Source organism: Corvus brachyrhynchos, unplaced genomic scaffold (assembly GCF_000691975.1).
Source record: "Corvus brachyrhynchos isolate BGI_N302 unplaced genomic scaffold, ASM69197v1 scaffold8, whole genome shotgun sequence".
Taxonomy (NCBI): domain Eukaryota; kingdom Metazoa; phylum Chordata; class Aves; order Passeriformes; family Corvidae; genus Corvus; species Corvus brachyrhynchos.
In genome coordinates, this window is record NW_008240031.1 from 2110136 (window position 1) to 2131977 (window position 21842).

Genomic DNA, 21842 nt, shown 5'->3' on the forward strand with positions numbered 1-21842 from the left:
CAATGACGAGTAGAGCAGGGTGGGCGGAAGGCGGCGCTGGCCAATGGGCGCCGGGCTCGCCTGGGTGGCGCGGAGTGGGGGGCGGTTGGGTAGGGGGCTCGGGCTGAGGGGATTCAGTGGTCTGGCCCCGAAAGAATCCAGAACGATCCAAACCAAGCCCAAACAAGCCAAACCAACCCAAACCATGCCAATCCAACCCAACCCCACGCCAAGCAAGCCAAATCAAGCCACAATAACCCGAATCGGCACAGCCCAGCTCACTCCACTGCTAAACATGCCCAGCTCTCCCACACAGCTAAGCTGTGCCTGAGAAGCAACAGAGTGCAGTCTACCCCTCACATCAAGGATGTGCCAGTGGGCATTAAAATGGAGACCACCACTGTGAGGGAACACAGGGCTGTGAGAAGCGCTCTTTTTGGAGTACAACTCAGCTGCCTGGTTGCTGCAGCCTCCTGGGTTCAGCGTGTGAATTACTGGAGGGGTGAACTGTGCCTTTTGGACATGGTCCAGCTTCAGTCCAGCTGGAGGAGAATCTATGATCCTGCAAGACGAAACCTAAAACTCAGTCTCAGGACCCCTCCCCAGACTCCTCTTTTGTGAGGAATCCTGTGCTTTTCCTGCACAATGGGAAGAGGGATTGGTGGATACATGCACAGCACCCAACAGCTTGGTGGGAAGGGCTTTTATCAGCCCTGTTCCCAAATCCAACAGCTGCTCAGGTCTTGGGCAGAGTAATGACCAGGTTCTCACATCCCTGCAACACGACCTGGTCTAGTGGAAGGGGGCATGGAACTGGATGAGTTTTAAGGTCCCTTCCAACCCAAAACATTCTGGGATTCTATACCACACTTGCTTAGCATCTCATCCTCAAAAACAGATATCCTGGTTTTTTTCAGATATCCAGATCTTCCTCCAAACATATTCCTCAGTATAACCGTCAGTACCCCATACGGCCTTGTCCTTTTGGTGTCACTCTGTTCCCACTCTGGAATGTTTCCCCAGCCCTTTTCTAAGACTTTCCCAATCTGATACCTGCCAACACAGGCTTGAGTGTGTGTTCACAGCTCACGCAGTTGTGCTGCAAATGCAACATACTTTCATCCTGCCAAGGATGCAGTTTAACACAAATATTTTTTTATTACATTTGTTCCATAAAACATGGAGTTTTTTCCAAGTGGATCGATGTCCCTCTAACTAACTTAGGTCCCCACCTACTAGAACTTGTGCTTAATTTTTTGGCCTTAATGTAGCAGTACAGTGGGTAACACATCTTTTTTTTCCATGATTGTGGGCATCTTTTTTTATGGCTCTGAAAGAGAAGTTCCTGTAATCGAAGTTAGGATTCAAGCCATCCCAAGTTCATCACTGTTGGGAAAATAGCCTGGGTTCAGGACTGTGCTTGACTGGAGAGTTTTCCATCATTACTGTTCAAGGGCTAGTGGTACCCTCATATGTGGCTTTCTATAGTTTTGATGGAAAAAGAGACACTTCAAAGACTTTGAACAAAAATTGAGGGTAATTTTTACAAAAACTGTCCATGGAAGCAAATGCTCACCCACAGTCAGGGAGGCTGTGTTCAAGACTGTGAAATCTAGGCCTATGTCAATAGGCATAATTTGATAAAAATAATAATGATCAAGTAAGCAACTTCATAGCAAAATTTAAATATTTTGCTTTTGGGCTTGCAACCAAAATATAGGTGTATCACCCTGGTATGTTAGGATGGCCAGGCAAAATTAATATTTCCTCATCAAAACTGAATATATAAATGTGTATATCTATATATAAAAGAACACATTAGGTTTATAATTTGGATTTTTCTAAACTTTAGTATGTCTATTAAGTCTGACATCAATGTAGTTACATATAACTATATTCATCATATGCCTTGACAGAAGATTATGTCCCATCCAAACTCTGTTTCGCCAAACAGCTGCATTGAAAGTGCAGATACAATGCAGCTACATAAATGATTTCTTTCCAATAAGCAGAATCAGAGAATCACAGGATAGTTTGGGTTGTTAAGGGGCCTTAAAGACATCCAGTTCCAATGCCCTGCCGGGGACAGAGACATCTTCCACTAGACCAGGTTACTCCAAGCCCCGTCCAACCTGAGTACCCAGCTCAACAGTGTCTTATCTTATAGCCAGAGCCCACATTTGTAATGTCAGCAGCACGATTAAGGGTGTCTTTAAGCCTCTGTGCTTTCACAGCTCTAGACCTCGCACTAAGAGGTTTTAGGCACTGACTACCACTTAAATATTTTTGCCATTCCCTTATAATGTTACCTTAAAAAGTACATGTCTGTGGGATATCAGAGATGATGGAGGAGCCTAAGGCTGACCTCATAAAATTCTTTCCTTTAAACACAGCACACACAAAACAAATCCACTTTCCACCTAGTCACCCCAGCCCCATCCCTGCTTGCAGTTCACACTCTGTTGTCTATTAGCAGCTGGTTAAGCAGCACAGGAGGGGTTTGATGAGGTATAATGCTGATAAGAGCACTTGTTGCAATCCTGTGAGCAGCTGTAGGGTTGTTTTGTTTGTTGTTTTGGGGTTTGTTTTTTGTTTTGTTTTGGTTTGGTATTTTTTGCAGCGTCTGTGGAAGGCTGGGAGGGTTTATTTGGATGTTCAGATGTCTTTCCGTAGCTAACGCAGCTGTGGGAACAGGCAGTGCTTGTATGGACATACTGTGCATAGCACTAGAAATATTACTAGAAAAGGTTGAAACCAGACTATTTTTTTTCCCCTAACAAGCCTCAATTTAGGGGGCAGGTTGCTTAGCACCTATAGGCTCGTTCCTCACCCTAATTAGAGCCTATTAGGGAAGACAAAAACCCCAGGTACTGCTTCGGTGATATCCTGGGAGATAGGAGTATCCACTGGCTGTCTTGGGGAAGGTCTCCTCCAATGGCTGATGCTGGGCCGAGTTTTAAGGCTTTCACTGAAAATTCGGAAAATGCTCAAAGGAAGAGCTTGGGAAATGATTTAGGAAATGCAGCAGCAGGTTTAGAGAGAAGAAAGAGGAGAAGAAGAAGAAAGGGGTATCGGAGATGGAGGTGCAAGAAGAAGCAAAGGTTTCAGATCCCAGAAGAATCTCTGACATTTGAGGTAGGTTTCTTAAAAGTATGGTGGAAAGAGAAATATTGGAAATGTTGAAATTTATCTAAGATGACTTGGTAGCCGTGGAGTGTAAGCCTGGAGTTGATGTGTGTGTGTGAGAAGTTTTCATGAAACAGCAGGATTTTGAAGAACTAGAGCAAAAGGGGGGATTAATTCTAGTTACTGGAAAAACAGAAGAGGGAGATTTGAAAGAAATTTTTCTGTGGAGATAATGGAATGGGAGAGGAAATGCCTGTGCTCTAAGAAAAAAATTGAGGAGGACCAAAAGTAAGAAGGGTTTTTTTTTTTTTTTTTTTTTTGTGAGGCTAGGGCCCCAGAGATGTGTAGTAGAAAGCCTGTGAGGGAAGGAGGGAGAAAAACAACATACGATGAAGGAACACTTCAGTAAAAATATTAGGGAAAGCTAATATGTAAACTCTTGTTATCCTACGCATGTGAGGTGTATAAAAATAATGTTTGCCCTTATCCTCGCAGATACTGAGGATGAGAAGAATGGAAAGGTTGAAAGATGTGGTTATGAAGTGAGAGGTGATTGTACTCTAGAAAAGACGTGCCTGGCTCTGATGTGAGCTTGAACATTGATGTCCTTCCCTGTGTGTTTGAAGGAAGGAACACTTGAGGGTTTGCTAAAAGAACAAAAGAGAATGCTTTGGTCTGGTCATGCTTTAATGATCTAAGAGAGTCTAACCTGCAGCTTGCCCATTTAGTCTGGTATTGCATTGGAAGGAAAAATGAGCATTTGATGGACTTAGGAGTTGAACTCATGCAGTGGTGTGGCAGATGGCATGTTTTATTAGCCTGTTGATTCCTGGTTTTGACTAACAGAAGGGGTTTGAAATTAATTAAGTCCTTATGCTTAAATCTCCAGGGTGTCTTAAGACCAAGCAAAGAAGCTGTTTGTGCCGAGGGCTAGGTATCTGTGCCTATAGTGAAAAACTTTGGCACAACAAAGGGTTTATTTTGGAGGAAACAGTAAATAAAAAGGAAAGCCTGTCTCAGAAAGCTGTTGCAGAATTGCAGCTAATGATGTTAATTGTGGAGTTCCTTGATCTTGTAGCAGTATTAAGTGCCCATAACTAGTGTGTACGGCAGGGATCAGTATCCTCTAGAAAAGCTCAGCTATTTGTTCCCAAAACTGCCTGCCAGCATCCCTCCTTGCAGAGCCTGCTGCCAAGGTGGCGTGTCCCTTGGCCCATAAGTTACTCCTCTAGTTGCTGCTCTGGATGTGTCGATCGTGCAAAACTAGCTGCCTTTCAGTTAATACGAGCAAATATGTTTTGCATTTCAGGCCTCTTTTCTTTTCCAGTGTCTCTTCATCTTCTTGTTAGGGTTGTGTTGGCTGCTTGCCTGTTTGTTGGCTGAGTCTTTGCTATTTTTTATTGCAATAAATCGGTTGTTTGGTTTTACAGCCAAGTTGCCGATGAAACTGAATATTGTGAGTAGGTAATTATTGTGACTAGGTAATGATCTCTGGCTGCTTTTGAAAACAATATTCTCGGCTGCATCTTGATGTTTATTTTTCTGTAAATGTCTCAACATTTCCCTTGCAGCGGGAAACTCATTATCCAGCTTTTGAAGCTTACTGCTGGTGACATTTTCCCTTCATTTTTTATTAATAAAATGTGTTGCATCATCATTATAACACAAATTATGAGTGCTCTTGATTGGGTGGATAAACTCGGCTGTAAAACTGCAAGCTTTCTATTTAATCCACTTCAATTGCAAACTGGATTATGTTTTATTTATTCTATGATTTGCTGGTTTGGTTGGTTTTTCTGTTTTATTTTTGTTTGTTTTTTAATAGAACAATTCAGTTAAAAAGCAGAGTGTTAATCCTGGAGGGGAGGAAACATGGCATGTGTGTCCAGTTCTGGGCTCCTCAGTAAAGGAAAGACAAGGAGCTAATGGAGAGGTCCAGTGGAGGGCACAAGGATTATGAGGGGTCTGGAGCATGTCTTATGATGAGTGACTACAAGACTTGGGCATGTTTAGCCTAGAGGAGACTGAGACAGGATCTCATTAATGCAGCTAAACGTCTCAAAGGCAGGTGTCCAGAGAATGGCGCAGGACTCTTTTCAGTGGTGTCCAGCGACCGAATGAGGAGCAATGGACACAACTAAAACACAGGAAGTTTCACCTCAGCATGAGGAAGAACTTCTTTACGTTGAAGATGGCTCAGCTCTGGTAGAGGGGGTCCAGGGAGGTCGGGGAGTCTCCCTCTGTGAGACATTCCAAACCCACCTGGACGAGTTCCTGTGTGACCCTGCATTGTCAGGAGTTTGGTCTGGGTGATCTCGAGAGATCATCTTTATTTTGTGATCCCTCCGGGATAATTTCCAGGACCACCTGAGTTCTTCACAGCCCGGAGCTGCTCCAGGAGCCCCGTGGAACTGCGGCGGTACCTACAGGAGTGCGTGTGTGCAGATGGACTGGTCTCCCCTGAGGGTTCCCGGTGTGTCTATGCCACCCCGGACGGGTCTCCCCTCAGGTCCCCCGCCCCTCCCTGCCGTCCTTCCCGCCCGACCGCCCTCCCCGTCACGTGGCGGGAGCGCGCTCCGGGTGCACGATGATGGTGGCGGCGGCGCCCGGCGGCGGCGGGTAGAAAATGGCGGATTTCGAGGAGCTGCGGGTGAGGAGGAAGGAGGGAGAGAGGTCCCGGCGGGGGAAAGATGTCGGTGCTGGGGGGCCCGCGCCATCCCCGGGGTGAGAGGGGAGGGAGGGAAGGAGCGGGGCCGCCCCGACTTCCCGGGAGTCGGTGGGGTCTTCCCAGGGAGACCCTCCCTGTCAGTGTCCGGTTGTCCACACAGCCGTGTGGGTTGTGCTGCTGCTGCCGCCGGGGGGGGTTCTTCCCGCTCCTTCGGACATTTTAAAGCCGTCTCGGCGCTGCCGAGCGGCCCCCGGGCTCGCACGGCTCCTGCTGGGCCCCGCGCCCCGTGCGGCTGAAGGGAGGGCGGTGAATAACCACGGGGCTGTTAAAAATGCTGATAGCTGTGGAATCTCTGGAAATCCGTGGACCGCTTTCCAATCGGGAAAGCTGTGCCTGCCCAGCGTGAAGCCCAGTGCTGCTTTTCAGACGTGTTTTATCTTCGGTTCATTATCTTTCATATTGTGGTGGTGGACTCTCTGTAGCAGATTTGTCGGAGTGGGTGTGTGCTGCGTGTGTCCTTTCATTTTGCTAAGGTGTGTACACAAAGAGCTGACTGAATAGTTTGTGCTTTTCCTCCTATTTCCTGAACAATCTGCTGGTACCTTTGTGTAGAAGGAGGAGGTTATCCTTCAGCAGCATCCACACCTGCAGAAGTGGAATTCTTCGTGGGAATTCCGCGTGCAGGCCGCTCCCCGCCCCCCCCTCCAGACTTTGTTACAGGAGGGATAAAAGCCGGTTAAATAGGAACCACTGTGAGCTGGCCTTCAGTGGAGAGGAAGAGCTAGTGTTGGTGTGACCTGCAGTGGGAAGTGTGCTGCAATCGCCAGAGAATTTCCCATGCTGAGGCTTCTTCCAGCACTAGCACTGGTAGTGCAGCTGAGGAGCTCACTTATAAAAATATAGTGGAAAGAACTGAGTTTCTTTGTCTGAGGACATCAGTGCTCTGTCTCAGGTTTAGGAACTGTTGGCTTATTTTTTTGTGCTTGTGTTGTTGGGGGTTTTTTCCCTTTTAGATGTGTTTGTGTTTACACATTTCCTTGCTCGGTGTTCTCACCCATTCGTAACCCTCATTCCAAGGTGTCTCAAAGGGTTTGGCTAAAGTCCCAGTGTAAACTTTGTGCCAGGGGTGACTCTTCTTTCTTTATCTCTTCCTCTACAATCTTGAGCTGGAGTTGTGGTCTGTCTCTCCCAAAGCCCTGTAATCGCTTATCTGTATATCCCTAAGTATTGATAGTTTCCCCCAGGGAATAAGGTACATAAATACCTTTGAAATTGACAAGCAACTGAGGTGCATAGATAGAAGTAATACAGGAAATATGGAGGGAAAAGGGAACTGTGTTTCAGGCCAACTGCTGGGCTGCCCTTTCATCACTCAAAAGAAGAGATGCCACTAGTTAAAAAAAAAAGTCTGAAGGCATATCTTTTGATGTTCCCATTCATCTTAATTGTAAACTGGAGTGCCTGTGAGATTAATCTGTTAGCCTGGAGCTTCTCTAAATGTTCAGCATCCATCTGATAATAATTCATGACCTGTTTTGGGAAAGGTCTATATATTTTTTTGGAAGAGAATGTAATTGTCTGCTTCATGTCTGCAAGGCCCTGGCTGAATTTTTCTCTTCTTCTTTTTGCATTTGAAGATGCATTTGAATGTGCCTGCTTGAATACCAGGCACTTGGTTTTGAGGCTTAAACTTTTTTTCAGACAACCAAATCTTCCTGCTTTTGACCAAAGATGAGAGAGATTTCCTCACCCCCAGCGGATTTTGTGAATTTACCTTTAGGTGTGATCTGAAATGGCTGTTTTATAGATTAACGTACTGAATGTTTTTATGGCAGTATTGTTTGCTGCTCTCTTGTTGACTGCAGTTTCCTGTAGTATGTCATCTCTACCTGCTTTATGAAAGGCCACTTGGGCTCATTTTGAGAGTGGAATTCATTTTGGTAATTTGTTGAGGACTGACTAAAGGCAGGAGGTCAGAGTTCTTTCTTAAACCCTGTTTCTTGAGGGAAACATGCAGGAGCAGCATTTTTTTTCTCTTTTCAGGGCAAAGGAGCATTTTAATATTTGTTAGGACTATCCCTGGCATCCTCTGGATGTTCACAGTAAAAATTCTGTGGAGCTGAGATCCAAGCATTATAACTGAGAGGCTGTAGTGAAATAAACTAGACTGAAAGAAGCCTTGTTACATCAGACCTTTTGCAAGTCTTCAGTTTTGTCAAAGGACTTGGATGCAACTAACCACAGTTGCTACTTTTCAAGATACCGCTGAAAATGCCTGGTCAAAGCTTTACCCTTCCGGACCATCATGATTAAGCTTTTTATTAACTAGTAATATTTATTAATTTCTGTAGATCACTGTTTTCTGGAGTATTAGGAAGTGGCTGAGAAGCTGTGGAGAGCACACCTGTGTCTAGTTGTGAGATACAGTTAGTTTTGAGATACCATTTCCAGAGCTGCTGTTCCCATATGTGTTTTTAAACCTGACTCATACCTTTATCCATGATCCCCTCTCCAGAGCAGCCCAGTAAATGTTGAAGGTATTACACAGGCAGAGGCGGATGTGGAACAGAATCATCAGTCTGGTGTGGAGGCCAGAGATGACGAGTAAACACATTTTTGAACAGAATTGGCCCAGAAGTAGGGAACTACAGCTCCTTCTGAGAGCAATCTGTGAGAAAACGATTCCAGCTCCCAACAGATTCTGAACTAGCCAAGACTTGGCTTGAAGCTTGTTGAATCTCAACAAAGTACTGCAGATAAGAGGATCAGTTACATATTACTGAAAGAGTATTTTTGGGTCCTCTGTGTTTCTGCTGGTGTCCTGAGTCTAAATTGGAAACAAATAATGTGGAGTGCATGCAGTCTTTGAAACAGATCAGTAGTTTAGAAGGTGAAGCATCAGTCACATAGTTTGTGTTTAATCAGGTTTTGAAGTCATTTGTTAGTGTCATCTTTGTAGGGCAAAAAAGAGGGCTCTTTATAGGCAAGTGGCTATGCCTGTGCCAAAACTAATTTGTGACACTAGTTTCAGAGCCATTGTGTAAAAACTCGTTTGATTGAGAAGAGATGGAATTGTGCTAATATATCCTTTTTGGCAGGAGAGATTGCACAAAATTTACTGGAAAATCAGGTTTATAAATGCTGGAAGTAGGTCCCACTTCTACTGTTTGCTGTTGCACACCTGGGTATTGAAGTCACATGATTCAAACTGGGAAGAGCAGTGTGGTTTGGATACCATATTAGAATACAGAATTCTCACTCTTTTATATATTGGATCTCTTGTTCATGCCAGACTTGGTGTCTTTCCACTCCTCTTGCTTTATTTTTCCAGTCTGGAATGACAGCGTAAATGACTGCCTCACATTTACCAGGTGAAGCAGTGCTTAGTGCTAAATTGCTAACAAGAAAATGCTGAAAACTGTTTTCATGTGTCTTCCTCAAGCTCACTGCCAAACACTGTTTTATTTTATCTGTGTTAATATCATTGTATTGTATATGCCGACCAGTTTATGTATTTGATGTAGAAATGAAATTCCACATGATGACCTGGGTTAAACTCAAGATGGTGGACTGAATAGATATCGACAAGTTGCTGCTGGTTCTGTAATGATCCGTAGGCTGCAGTTAAATTGAGTGTATTAAATAAGTGCAGATAAAATACTCCTAATAACCTGTGATAATGTGCTGTTACCTTGTATCTGCACAAAATTCCTGTGTTGTCCATATGTTCACAGTCACTATTCTAGATCACTGAGGTTTATCGGGGCACTTTAAAAGTTTGTTGTATGTAAAATCATTAACAGTTAACTGATTGTGCTGAGATATAGTGATGGGGAGAGGAAGGAGATAATGGAGTTTAGGGTACTCTAAAAAGGAGGCTGCAATGAAATGGCCATACTTTGTTTCGAATGTCTTAAATATTTGTGTTTGTTTGACTTTAGATTTTTGCTGTTATTAAGTGCATGCAGCTTTGGAGCTAATTCCTAATTGTGGAGCCAGGCTAGAGGCAGTGCAAAGGAAAATCTCCATAATACTTAGGATCTGGTGGTTATGATTTACATTGACTGTGGTTTTCTTTGGAGCTGCTTTTGCTGTCCTGTACTACTGACACAGGTTTCAATAACGGCATCTTCATTTTTCCCTGTGCCTTGCATGTCTTTATCCATGGTTATATCAGTTTGAGAACACATTTTCATTCAGCGGAGAGATCGTCAACCATCCCAGGACACTGGTTGTTTTTCTTTACCAGCATTACCCATTTCTAGCCTGCTGTAAGTCAGCATGGATGCAGATTTACTGCAAAAGATGTCACAAATGTACTTTGTTGCTGAATGTCCATGAAAGGGCTTAAAGTCAGGAGAGAGGATTTGTGGAACCTGTCCTTGGTGTGTTCCTTCTGTACAGAGCATTCAGACACTTCGGAAATTGTCTGGAAGCCAGTGGGGCTGAAGCAGAGCTCTTAGGGGCAAGCTGACCAGTACTTCTGAGTAGGCTGGATTGCTTCTGCTGTGCAAGTATCCGGTTCGCTGCTTGAGCAGTACTTGACCTGAAAGCCACAGTTGTTGGTGCTTATTGTAGACATATATCAAGAATTAAACAGGCATTTTCAGTTTCCTTGCATTGGTAGAGAGAGATGTAGAGTGACTGTTAATATTGCAGGGGAGTGTGGAGAACGACACAGCTCTTGTTTGGAGAGATGTTTGATCCCTTACTTTGCTTTGAAACATGCCTGCCCCTTAGTTTCAGCGGCATGTCAGCATTTCCTGGGCTCCTTAATGTCATCCTTCCTGGGAAATTAATGCCATTCCAGATACACCTACGGCTTAATGCTTTAAAACAGTGTTTCTGCTGATGAATCATGGTTGCTAAAGTTCAACTGTAAGAAACAAAATAACCTATGAAACTTCTTAGGAGCTTCAAGTACGAATTTCAGCAGAAAAAATATTTCTGGAATATAAAAGTGCTTGAATTATCCAGTCTGATTTCCTTCCTTAGAGTTCTGTCAAACTACTCTTTGTGTTCATGGAATAATGTTAAAACTAAAATGGCTTTGGTTTTTTGAAGCTTTTTTACTGGGCTGTGCAGCTGTAAAGAACCTCTTTTAAGAGAAAATGGCATCTACATGACACAACTTGAATGTCTAATCTTAATTGAGTGATGTGAAAAGCATATTAATAACGAGGCTGCAGTCTTTCTGCAGTGTGCTGGAAAACCAAAAGAAAATAACTTGATAAGGGTTTGTTGGAAGCAGTATATGCCTTGCACCATGATTTTAAGTGTTTTCAGATGTATGTCTCCATAAAAGTTTGTTTGATGATAGTGAATGTCCACTTTATATTTGTAAATTGAGTAGGAAGATCGGTACAGAATCGTAGGTTTGGTTTGGAAGGGACCTTAAAGCTTCACTCCTATGAGCAGGGACACCTTCCACTATCCCAGGTTGCTCCAAGCCCCGTCCAACCTGGCCTTGGACACTTCCAGAGATGGGGCAGCCACAGCTGCTCTGGGAACCCTGTGCCCAGGCCTCACCATTCTCACAGGGAACAACTCCTTCCCGGTATCCCATCTGGCACTGGGAAGCCATTTCCTGTGTCCTGTCCCTCCAGGCCATTGTCCCAAGTTCCTCTCCAGCTCTCCTGGAGCCCCTTTAGGCACTGGAAGGTTTTTTTTCATACACGTGGTTGTTGTTACCTTAAAGGGAAAGTAGAATCAGCTTTAGAGGGAAAATGCTGTAAAAGCTATTGTTTAAATACTTCTGTAAACCTCGCTCTTTGCAAGTCTTTTTTATAAAGCCTGTGTAAGATTTTTGCATTGGTGGGCAAAACTATGTATATTTTTATACTTGCAAGCATTTTTAATGTGGGTGTTAATTTAAAATTTTGATGACTATGGTATTGAAGCCAGGCTATGTCTTGTAGTAAGATGAAATCCATCTAGTAACAAAGTGCTAGTTTGTGGAATTTTTGTCTAAAATGTTAGCTGTGTCGAGGCGTGACGGACTGCACATTTCACCTTGATTAACTTGCAGGAATTCATAGAAGGCAGCAGGCAGGGTAATAGATAGTATTTTGCAATACATGCTGTTTCCTTAATCTCAGTGTAAAGGATTATTTTACTCATTTGCATTGTGATTATGGAATCCAGCATCATGCTTACTGCCTGCATCTGAAATAAAGGAGCTGGCATTGCTATCAGGCTTATGCAGCTATCTACAGAAGCATGTAACGTGAAGTTTTCTGTAAATTCATGAATACCAGTATTATCTTTTAACACAGGTTCTCTTTTGTGTCATAACTATAAAGCTGTTACAGTATTTCAAGCCGTTTCTTATGAATGTTGAAACACTTTGTTTTCCTCACTCTATTTGAGAGTAAGGAAGAGTAGAAGGGGAATGCCAGGTGGAAAGTAACATTCTCCATCTTGTATTGTTTCATTGTTGAAAGAAGTTGCTGGGATGAAATTAAGGTGAGATCTGCTGTTGGCCTCTTCAGAAGTTTGGGTGAGCCACTCAGTGCTTCTTGTGACTGTTTTTTCTGGCTGCTGTGTCCATGGTGCATTTCTAGACAGAGTGTTGGGGGAATAACTGTGTGAAGGCTGCTGTGTTAGCTGTGATCAGAACAGCTTCTTGATAGAAGTGTCACTGGATCCAAATGGGCTGTCTGGAAATGTCGAAAATCAGGGTCTGAAATATGATAATCTTGTCTCATCAGTGATAAGGAAAGGGTGTGCCAGATGATGTTTCTGCCATAGTGTTTTAGGTGGTCTTTTTGATGTGCATAAATAATGTGGCCCTTGAAAAGGCAGATCCTGGCTACTTACTCCTGCTGTGTTCTAATGGCACACGAAACAGCCATTGAATTGGACTTGGGACAGCATGTACCCGGACTTGGGTCAGCACGTGCTCAGGTGGACAAGGTGCCCATGGTGTCCCAGCCAGGGTGTGGCCACAGCCCCAGGGCAGGGCCCGTCCCCTGTGCTGGCACTGCTGAGGCACCTCCAGTGCTGGGGACAGCTCTGGGCCCCTCAGGACAAGAGAGACATGGAGGGGCTGGAGCGTGTCCAGGGAAGGGAACGGAGCTGGGAAGGGGCTGGAGCCCCAGGAGCGGCTGAGGGAGGCAAGTGGGGGTTGGGCTCAGGTCTCAGGGAACAAGGGAGAGGACAAGATGAAATGGCCTCAAGTTGTTCCAGAGGAGGTCTAGATTTGATACTGGGAAAAATTTCTTGAGGAGGTTGTCCGGTCCTGGCAAAAGTTGCCCAGGGCAGTGTTGGAGGGATTTAAAAACCCTGTGGATGGAGGCATACAAAAACCATGTGGATGTGACACTTGGGGGCATGGGTTAGTGGTGGCCTTGGCAGTGCTGGAGGAATGGGTGGGCTTGACTATCTTGGAGGTCTTTTCCAACCTAAATGATTCTGTGATTTTAACTCCAGTTTTCTTTCATCTGACACAATTCACTGGTCTTACTGCCAAAAGATTTTTCACAATATTAAAGAGAAAACAGGGAACAAGCCAGGGACACAGGGGGTTTTGACTTTTTTGGTGACTGACTCAGTGTTTGGGCAAAAGTCATTAAAATTTCAGCTGAGGTCAGATGTATTAAAACATGTGTGTTAACTCTGTGTAGTAAAGACTTGGAAGGTAAAGTCAAAACATTGTGTTTTGAGTTGTATCCCTTCTGGAATCAATGCCCAAAGCTTTATTAAACGTCCAAATGCACTTCTGAACTGTTTTTAAAAATGTGTTATGATCCCAGATGTCTGGTGTTTCATACCTTCTGTTAGCACCTTCATCTCCAGTCCTCGAGTCTGGAGTTGTCATGATGCAGCAGCACAGATTGAAGGCAAGTGTTCTTTCGCCTTTAAAAACTTTATCTCCTTGCTATGGTGGAAGAGTCCCACAGAAATAGGAAGGAAGTTGGTGAGAAGTATTCTGGATAACTTTATACCTCTGAAATGGAGGTATAAATGCTCACAAAAATGTGAGATGAAGCCCCTGTGCAAAGTTAATTGTTAGTAGTAGCGGGGCAGAAGATTGTTTCCTTTTAAAGCATAGTGGGATTTTAAATTTTTTTATTTTTGTTTTCATAAACAGAAGGATTCTAATGTTGTAACTTTGCAGTTCAATCCTCAGTCTTCCAAAACTGACGCTGATAACCAAGTAAACATTATTACTTGTTTGGAAGCTGTCTTTGTGACACTTGATACCAGAATGTGATCTGAAAAGGAGACATTTGAAGAATCAATTATGTTGTTTGTATTCCACAGTATACAATAGATAAAGTAGCTTTTTAAGAACTGTCTGCTTTGCTGTGCATTTCTTCCAGCAATTAAACCTGATGTGCCTATCTTGCTTTATGCATGCCTTTAACACAGTGTCCAAAATAAAGGGAGTTTCACAATAAACTATACAGAAATTAAGAAATAAAGTGAGGAAGTGCTTAAAATGTGTTGAAAAACAGGTGATAATACTGATTCACTTGATTTTTTTGTTTGTTTTTTTTTGGTTGGTTTTTTTTTTGTTTTTTTTTTTTTTTTTTTTTTTTTTTTTTTTTTTTTTTTTTTTTTTTTTTTTTTTTTTTTTTTTTGTTTGGTTTGGTATTTTGTTCCACAAAGTGAGACAGATTCTTTGTGGTACAGCTTGTGCTTGTGCTGTGAATTTAAGATTTTGTTGTTACTATTGTTTGAGCGTGGAAACAAATCTTTCATTAACATGGGCAAACTGAACCTGCATCCTGGACGCTCTGTTTCTTCATTTTAAACTAACTGTGCTCTTGTGTTCTGTAAAGGTGTGGGCAGTAGCCATAACCAAGTAACAAGCTGTCAGATTAGATGATGAAAGATGCCGCACCATGCTGCTTGGAAAGGCCTCCTTGCTGCTATTGGCTCACCTGTGCTTTTCTTTCTTTCTAGAATATGGTATCAAGTTTTCGTGTTTCTGAACTGCAAGTGCTGCTGGGATTTGCTGGACGTAATAAAAGTGGGCGCAAACATGACCTCCTGATGAGGGCACTGCACTTACTGAAGAGCGGCTGCAGCCCAGCAGTTCAGATCAAAATCCGAGAACTCTATAGGCGTCGGTACCCAAGGACGATTGAAGGACTGTCGGATTTGTCGGCTATAAAACCTGCGGTTTTCAACTTGGACAGCAGTTCCTCTCCAGTCGAGCCTGACCTGGCTGTTGCAGGCATTCACCCACTCCCTTCAACTTCAGTCACGCCTCAGTCTCCGTCCTCGCCCGTCAGTTCCGTGCTCCTCCAAGACACTAAGCCCCACTTCGAGATGCAGCAGCCATCCCCTCCAATTCCGCCTGTTCATCCTGATGTTCAGCTGAAAAGCTTACCTTTTTATGATGTGCTTGATGTGCTCATTAAACCCACTAGTCTAGGTAAGTGTTTAATACCTCTGCAGCTTGCTTAATTCATTAAATAAGCTTTGCTTCTGACAATACTGAGCCCAGGCTTAAGTGGGTTTTTGCTGCCGGGACAAGTGGAAACTCCTTTCCTTTTATATCTTTACCTTTCCCTTTCTTTATCATTTTCCCCAAAAGTGCAAAGCCACACTTCAGAAAATAGTGTTCTCTGTTATAAAAGTAATATGATTAAAGACCTTTGTCTTTTGAATATCGAATAATAGAGCAGGGTAATTCAATTTAAAGGTACCTACAGTGATCATCCAACTGCCTGACCGAAAGTTAGAGAGTAATAGTTATGGCATTGTCCAAGTCCCTTTTAAACACTGGCAGCTTACAGTATTAACTGCTTTTCCAAGAACCCCGTTTGACCACTCTCTTGGTAACAAAATGTTTCCTAGTACCTAGTCTGAACCTCCACTTTTTGGCTGAAAGATTTGGACCTGAATTTTCTGTCTAGTATAAATGAGGAGCAGTTTTGTCAGGAGTAACACACAAAGGATTTCAGGGTCAGTAATTTACAAGTTGCAACAGGGTAAAGAGAAAAAGTTCATTGGTTTTTTACTTTACCCTTATCTCACTCCCAACAATTCTGCAGGCTCTGAGATCTGGCACTGAAATAGATACTTTGTGCTGTGATGTTCAGTGTTGTGCTCAGAGTAGTGAAGTTTCTCAGCCTGCAAGTTGTTGCAGTACTGTATGTTATAATATGGAGCGAACATTTGTCTCTCAGATAACCTGAAACTGGGTTTATCTTCCCCAAGTGCCTCAGTCGTGAACATTTTTAATTATTTGGAACTACAGCTTATGTCTTGAAATTCAGTCTGGCTTACCTTACTGGCAAAAAATGTTCCCTAACTATTTAGTAGTATGCTTATAAAATAGTTTGCATCCTCTTAAACATTTTAGTTTCTTAACTGATCATGTATCCTTTTAGGCTGTGACTTGTACATCAGTGAGGCATGTACTGATCATCTGCCATCCTCCAGTACCTAGAGCAGAAAACTTTACTAACAAACATTAATTACAGTGCCTGTTGTCACTTCTCTTTGTGCATAGTGATGCTCACATTTTTTGTGCATTTGGGAGTTGTATTGAAATAATAGGTAAGTCAGAGAGCTAGGAGTCCCCCTCACTGCTTCATGCTTTAGAAAGAATGAGTGTGGTATTCCTTTCCACTAATACGAGAGCACAAATGGAAGTGTGGGGTTTGGTTTTAACCCACACTGAATTAAGTAACAAAATACTTCCACTGTCTTTTTTACATGTGCTCAAGTATTATTCTAAAATACCAGATGTGCTCTGTGTGTGTGTGTGCATACATGCACTCTGTAGCTATTTGGAATTGTTTGAGGAACTTGGTGTGTGTTTGCTCCATCTGGGTTCCATTTCATGTTTGCCTCCTTTTCGTGTGTTTTTTTTCTGGGCATAGAAACAATCTCCCCCAAATGTCACCGTGCACAAGGCAGTCCAACTCTTCAAAATTTGCCTGGTTTAGTTGTGCTGTTTTTGTATTTGTCCTCCCTGCTGCTTATTTTAAATTGGACATGTCTAATTTACTTTTATTTCAGGTCAAGATTTTTAACTTCTCAAGTTTAAAGAAAGTAGGACAGTGACATGTGTGTTCTATGGACATTAAATACTAAAATATTGCCAATTCCCATCACTGACAGACAAGTTGGATTCTGATGTGAACATTATATTTTTTTTTTTTTTGTCATATGGCACTGAAGGGTAATTCCGGACATGAAGTCTATCTGGCTTCTTTGCCGTGAAGGGTTGTGCTCCTTCCCTTCCTCCCCAAAGGTTTAGTTACTTATAGCTGTTTCTGAATTTTCCAGCTGTCCATTAATAACTTCTGGTGCACATGCTCTTCCTGTAGTACCTTACAGGAATTGCCAGCATCTCCGTGGTATTCCTTTTGTGAGGTATTGAATGTAATATTTTGTTGTGTGTTTGTTTGAACCTTCCTCATTTGGGAGAAAGGTTTATAATAAAACAAAAAAGCCAGGCTGCTTTAGTACTGAGGTGTAATGTGATACTAAACCATCTGAATGTAGTTTAATGAAAGATTTGTTCCATTGCTTTTTTTGTTAACAGTTACATGCAGTTCAGCCACCATTTGAGAATATTCAGTGACTTATGCCTTGTTCCAGGAAAAGCTCAACTGCAGATCCTGTTTTAATCAACGGTTTTAATCACCATGGTTCAACTTCTTTTGTGTCTTTTTTTTTTTCTAGTACAGAGCAGTATTCAGAGGTTCCAGGAGAAGTTTTTTATCTTTGCTTTAACACCTCAACAGGTCAGAGAAATCTGTATTTCCAGGTAAGAATTAAGTGTGTGGTATAGTGTAGGTAAACTACAAAATTTCGGGAGGTTTTGGTTCATTATATGCATCACTTACTCTGCAGATGCAGAGTGTTAATCTTCACTGAAGTTACTCTTGAGTTTATATCTGTTCTGTTTTCTTCAGGACCAACTGTGCACAGAATTTGTGTGCGTTTTGTGTAAATCCTACCCCATTAAAGAGTTAACAATTACTCTGTTCCAAAGAATTGTCACAGTTTAGAGAGGTGGGAAGCTTCCCTGTGTTTTTCCTGGCTGCAGGAATGGAAGCCTGCTTTGCTATTTTTTCCCAGTGTTGATGTTGTAAACGATGAGAATTCATAGGTGCTTTTTCATCCCTGGCAGCGTCCTACTTTATTGTTGCTATGATCTTTTGATAGAGGATGCTGATCCTGAAGTCCTATGTAACTTGGCAGTAGTTAAACAGAAATGTCACTTTTAAGGTGTTCATAGCTCAATAAAAGAAAAACAAGAGCAAAGTTTAGTGATGCTGGGGCAGGTGTGTCAGTTGTTTCTGTGTATGGCTGCAATATGAGTCCTGCTAAGTCGGTACTTCTGTTTTTCTTTGTTGCAGGGACTTCTTGCCTGGAGGCAGGAGAGATTACACAGTCCAAGTTCAGCTAAGGTACATTTTGTATAGTGTTCTCTGAAAACTTAATTGGCTAATGGGTGTTTGTGGGGACACTTGAAAATGATAATTTCTCTTTCTATGGATACAGGTTATGCCTAGCAGAGACAAGCTGCCCTCAAGAGGATAATTATCCTAATAGTTTGTGCATTAAAGTAAATGGGAAGCTGTTCCCATTGCCGGTAAGTATGTTATGTACATATTTGTGGCTTCTTAGTGACTTGTGAAGTGTGTATGTGTTTTTCTGTAATGTTAGCTTGCAGAAACAGTCAAGTTGTTTGTTATCACTCAGATTTCTCTGTTAGGTATGGAGTTTGTCCATTTGCTGTGTGAGATAACCATTACTGCTGTTAACCATATTACAGCCACTGCATGGACTAAATGTGATTAAGCCCTCTATAGCAAACCTTGTCTTTTGCTGTTAATATAGCTAAATATGTTAAAAACAACCCAGTGTCTGCATGGAGAAATCCTCCTCACAGGTCCTCAGGCTGAGTTTATTTCAGGGTGGTAGCCCTCACTGTGTGGGCAGCCTATATTTGTGATAGGCTTGAGTTCCTTCTTGTTCTGAGGGACCAACACCAGCCTCTTGTGTGCAACTTGTACACTGCTCTACATCTGTCTGGTTAGAGCACAATATGTTGTGTGGATGAAGAACAGACATGTTTTAGGGTTCATAGCATGTGCTGGTACTGGAACAGAACACTGTTGGCAGTCACACTTCAGGGGTGTCTGATGTTGCAAAAATTAGTACATAGTCACAGGGTCATCTCAAGGCTTGGGAATAGACACAAAGGGAAAAGCTCCCTCATTCTCAAAATATCTCACAAATGGGTTTCTCTTTTTTATTTCAATGGAACAGAGAAACTCTTACACAGCCCATTCAGAAATAGTTCTTGAGGCTGTAAAGGATGGAAAAAGTCGTAGTACAGAGGGGTTTTTCAGTAGTGGGGTTTGGAAAGATGCTCTGTGGAGAGAGAATGTGTGAAACCTCTTTCTCAGAATGTTTGTAACCACCTTGGTGTGTCACATTGTATTGTTCTGTACCTTCCCTCCTCCCATATGCAACTGTGACTGCTTTTTATTTTTGCCTCTACTCAGCTTAAATGAGACTCCTTAGGTTCTCTTCCTCCTACTTCAGTCTTTAGGTTATAAGAGGGTTTCTTTCTTGTGTTTAATTGTCAGTATTTTCTGTGAATGCCAGTTACATTCTATGGGGTAACTGTGGGTTTTCTCTTCTGCAGATTGTCTTTCAGCAACCAACCAAAAAGAATTTGGTCTGATGTTATCTTGTGGACATCAGTGTCAGCCGATTCTCAGTCTTGTTAATATAGTTTACACCCTGCTGTTCTCTCCATTTTGTGTGTAACATGTCACAGTTGTAGCAGAAACTAATATTAATCTTGGATTATTACTTTGCTTTAGACCCAAATCCTCTAGGTTCTTCCTGCACATGGTAAGATGATTCATTAATCTGTTCAGCCAAACTTTAGGTGAGAAAGTGAATAAATCACTATTGTCTTGACAACTTCCCTTCCCCTCCTCTTTCACTATGAGCTGAATGACAAATAGTCATTTGAAGGCTTCTGCAGACTTTTTTTGTTGATTTGGTCTCTCTGCATCATCTGGCACTTCCTTTCTGTTGCAGCAAATGTAAGATAACTTCATTGCCTCAAAGACCACTGTTGTCTGTCGCAGTAGTGTTAGGTAATTAACCAGTGGTGCCAGCTTCTATTGCCCACTTGCACAGTTCGTAAGTGAACTTCTGTCTTTGCCTGGTAGGGCAGTTCATGCCTGTGCAGATGTCTGTAAATTATTCTTGGTCATCTCCTTGCCTGCAGTCCTTACCAGAAGCTTCAGAGAAATGCTGCCCATGTGCCAGTACTCCTCCAGGTCTTGCTCATGTTAACACCATGTTTCCTTGTATTCCTGCATCTGTGTCACTGAGAAAAGCCAAATAAATGAGCAGTTATGCTTTCTCTTGATGAATTTCCTTGCTGTAGCAGATGATACCTGCCTTGAGTGGTGCGGTTCTTTGATGAGCCATGGAAGACTTGAAGGCCCAAGTAATGTTGGCAGTGCTTTGCCACTAGAGTTGGCAGCCTGACTAAACATTGCCTGGCAATGCTGGTTGGGAGGCAAGCAGAGTGCTCCTAGAAGGATAGGAAGGGAAGGTACCAAATTGTAGGAGTACGAGAGTGAATCTGTTCTCAGGAACAGGCTCTGTGGAAGAAAACACTGAAAGCTTCACTGAAATGAGGCATGTGCACTGCAGAGTCTGTCTCTAAAAGAAAAAAATTGGAAATGTAAGAGAACTTGCATTCAGTCTCCTTTGAAATCATTCTGTCTTTTAAATATGAAGTTGTCAGCAGTTCCCATATGTCTGCTGCCTGTGTGTTCTGGGGTAAAGCACTCATGGCACACTGGGCTAGTGAGTGGAAGAGGCTGCTTATATTTAATTTTTTTTAAATTATTTTTGTTTTCATTTCCAGACTTAGCATCTTTCAAAGTACCTGCTTTCCCAAGCACTAGGTTGTGAATGTATGTGTTTCTCTGGTTAAAAAACCACGTATTTTTTTTCCCAGCATATCCTTTCTGGGTGAGTTTTTAGTATAAAACAACACTGCCTTGAACTAAATGAAATGCATCAGTAAGGTCTGTGCAAGATGCAGAACTGCATCTTGTTGGCGTCCTTCAGGTGCAGGATGAGTTTGAGACGAGTGACTGCAGGCTGACTGTGAGCTCAGAGCAGGGATTCTCAGGGTAGCTGTGGCAGAGTGGCTTGTTTTCATCGTGACAGATGCAGGGCGAGAGCAATAATCTGCAGGCTTACTGCATGGTGAGGGCATTGGAACTGGATGATCTTTAAGGTCACTTCCAACCCAAACCACTCTGATTCTATGATCTCTTAAATACAGCTGGTACTCCGTGTACAGTCCTTCTTCAGGGGCCTTGGCAGAGGACAGGTGACACCTGTTGCTAATGGAGCCAGGTGTAACTGATACGAGGCAAAGCAGTCACTGAGGAGATGTGGAGCTCTTGGAACAAGACGTAATAGTTTCTTAATCAGTAGAGTGTTTTCAGTGTGTGAAACACTGAGTAAAGTCTTCATTACTTACTCTGTGACTAAGGCTATGACCTTGTGATGTTTCACTCTGTTCCAGTAGGGCATGGGGAGGAAAGGGACAAAACATCCATGTGACCTTTTACTCTTCCAGTGAACTTAGCTGGACCCAAACTGTTCTCTTTCACCTTTTCAGTACTTCTGTAAAACCCAGTTAAAACAGCAAATGCCTTATAACTATGTTTGAGTTACGGTGTTACATTGTGAAAGTCTGATTATTTCTCAGCATAAATGCTGGCATTGCTCTCCAGAGTAGAGAGCCTCTGAAGTTTACCTGCTTCTCATAGATTTGTTTAACAAATCTGTGTCAGCAGTTTCAGAGTACAGTGGGAAGACTGGGTAACACATCAATTGTCCTTTTTTTCCACAGGGATATGCTCCACCACCAAAAAATGGAATTGAACAGAAGCGACCTGGGCGCCCCTTGAACATCACATCTCTAGTTAGGCTGTCGTCAGCAGTGCCAAATCAGATTTCCATTTCCTGGGCTTCTGAAATTGGCAAGGTAACCTGCATGTTCTGTAGGATGTGGGAAGTCATCTAAATCTGTTTGAGCATTCCT

At 42.6% G+C, this 21842-nt stretch overlaps 1 protein-coding gene across 12 annotated transcripts in view; it reads left to right on the forward strand.

The window, feature by feature from the left end:
• Positions 1-3093: 3093 nt before the first annotated feature.
• PIAS2 (protein inhibitor of activated STAT 2) overlaps positions 3094-21842 on the forward strand; it is a 30559-nt gene continuing 11810 nt past the window's right edge. For 9 of the 12 annotated variants that reach the window (XR_001865106.1, XR_001865109.1, XR_001865108.1 and 6 more), the window contains exons 1-6: positions 3094-3114; positions 14684-15158; positions 17423-17507; positions 18103-18153; positions 18248-18338; positions 21651-21785. Coding sequence is in view for 8 of the 12 variants with exons in the window: in XM_017743687.1 (XP_017599176.1) it covers positions 14687-15158; positions 17423-17507; positions 18103-18153; positions 18248-18338; positions 21651-21785 (834 nt within the window). In the remaining 4 variants the exon portion in view is untranslated. Of the gene's footprint in view, positions 3115-5646; positions 5756-14683; positions 15159-17422; positions 17508-18102; positions 18154-18247; positions 18339-21650; positions 21786-21842 lie in introns of those variants that run through there. The other 3 variants (XM_017743694.1, XM_017743690.1, XM_008640928.2) reach the window with 1 other exon arrangement.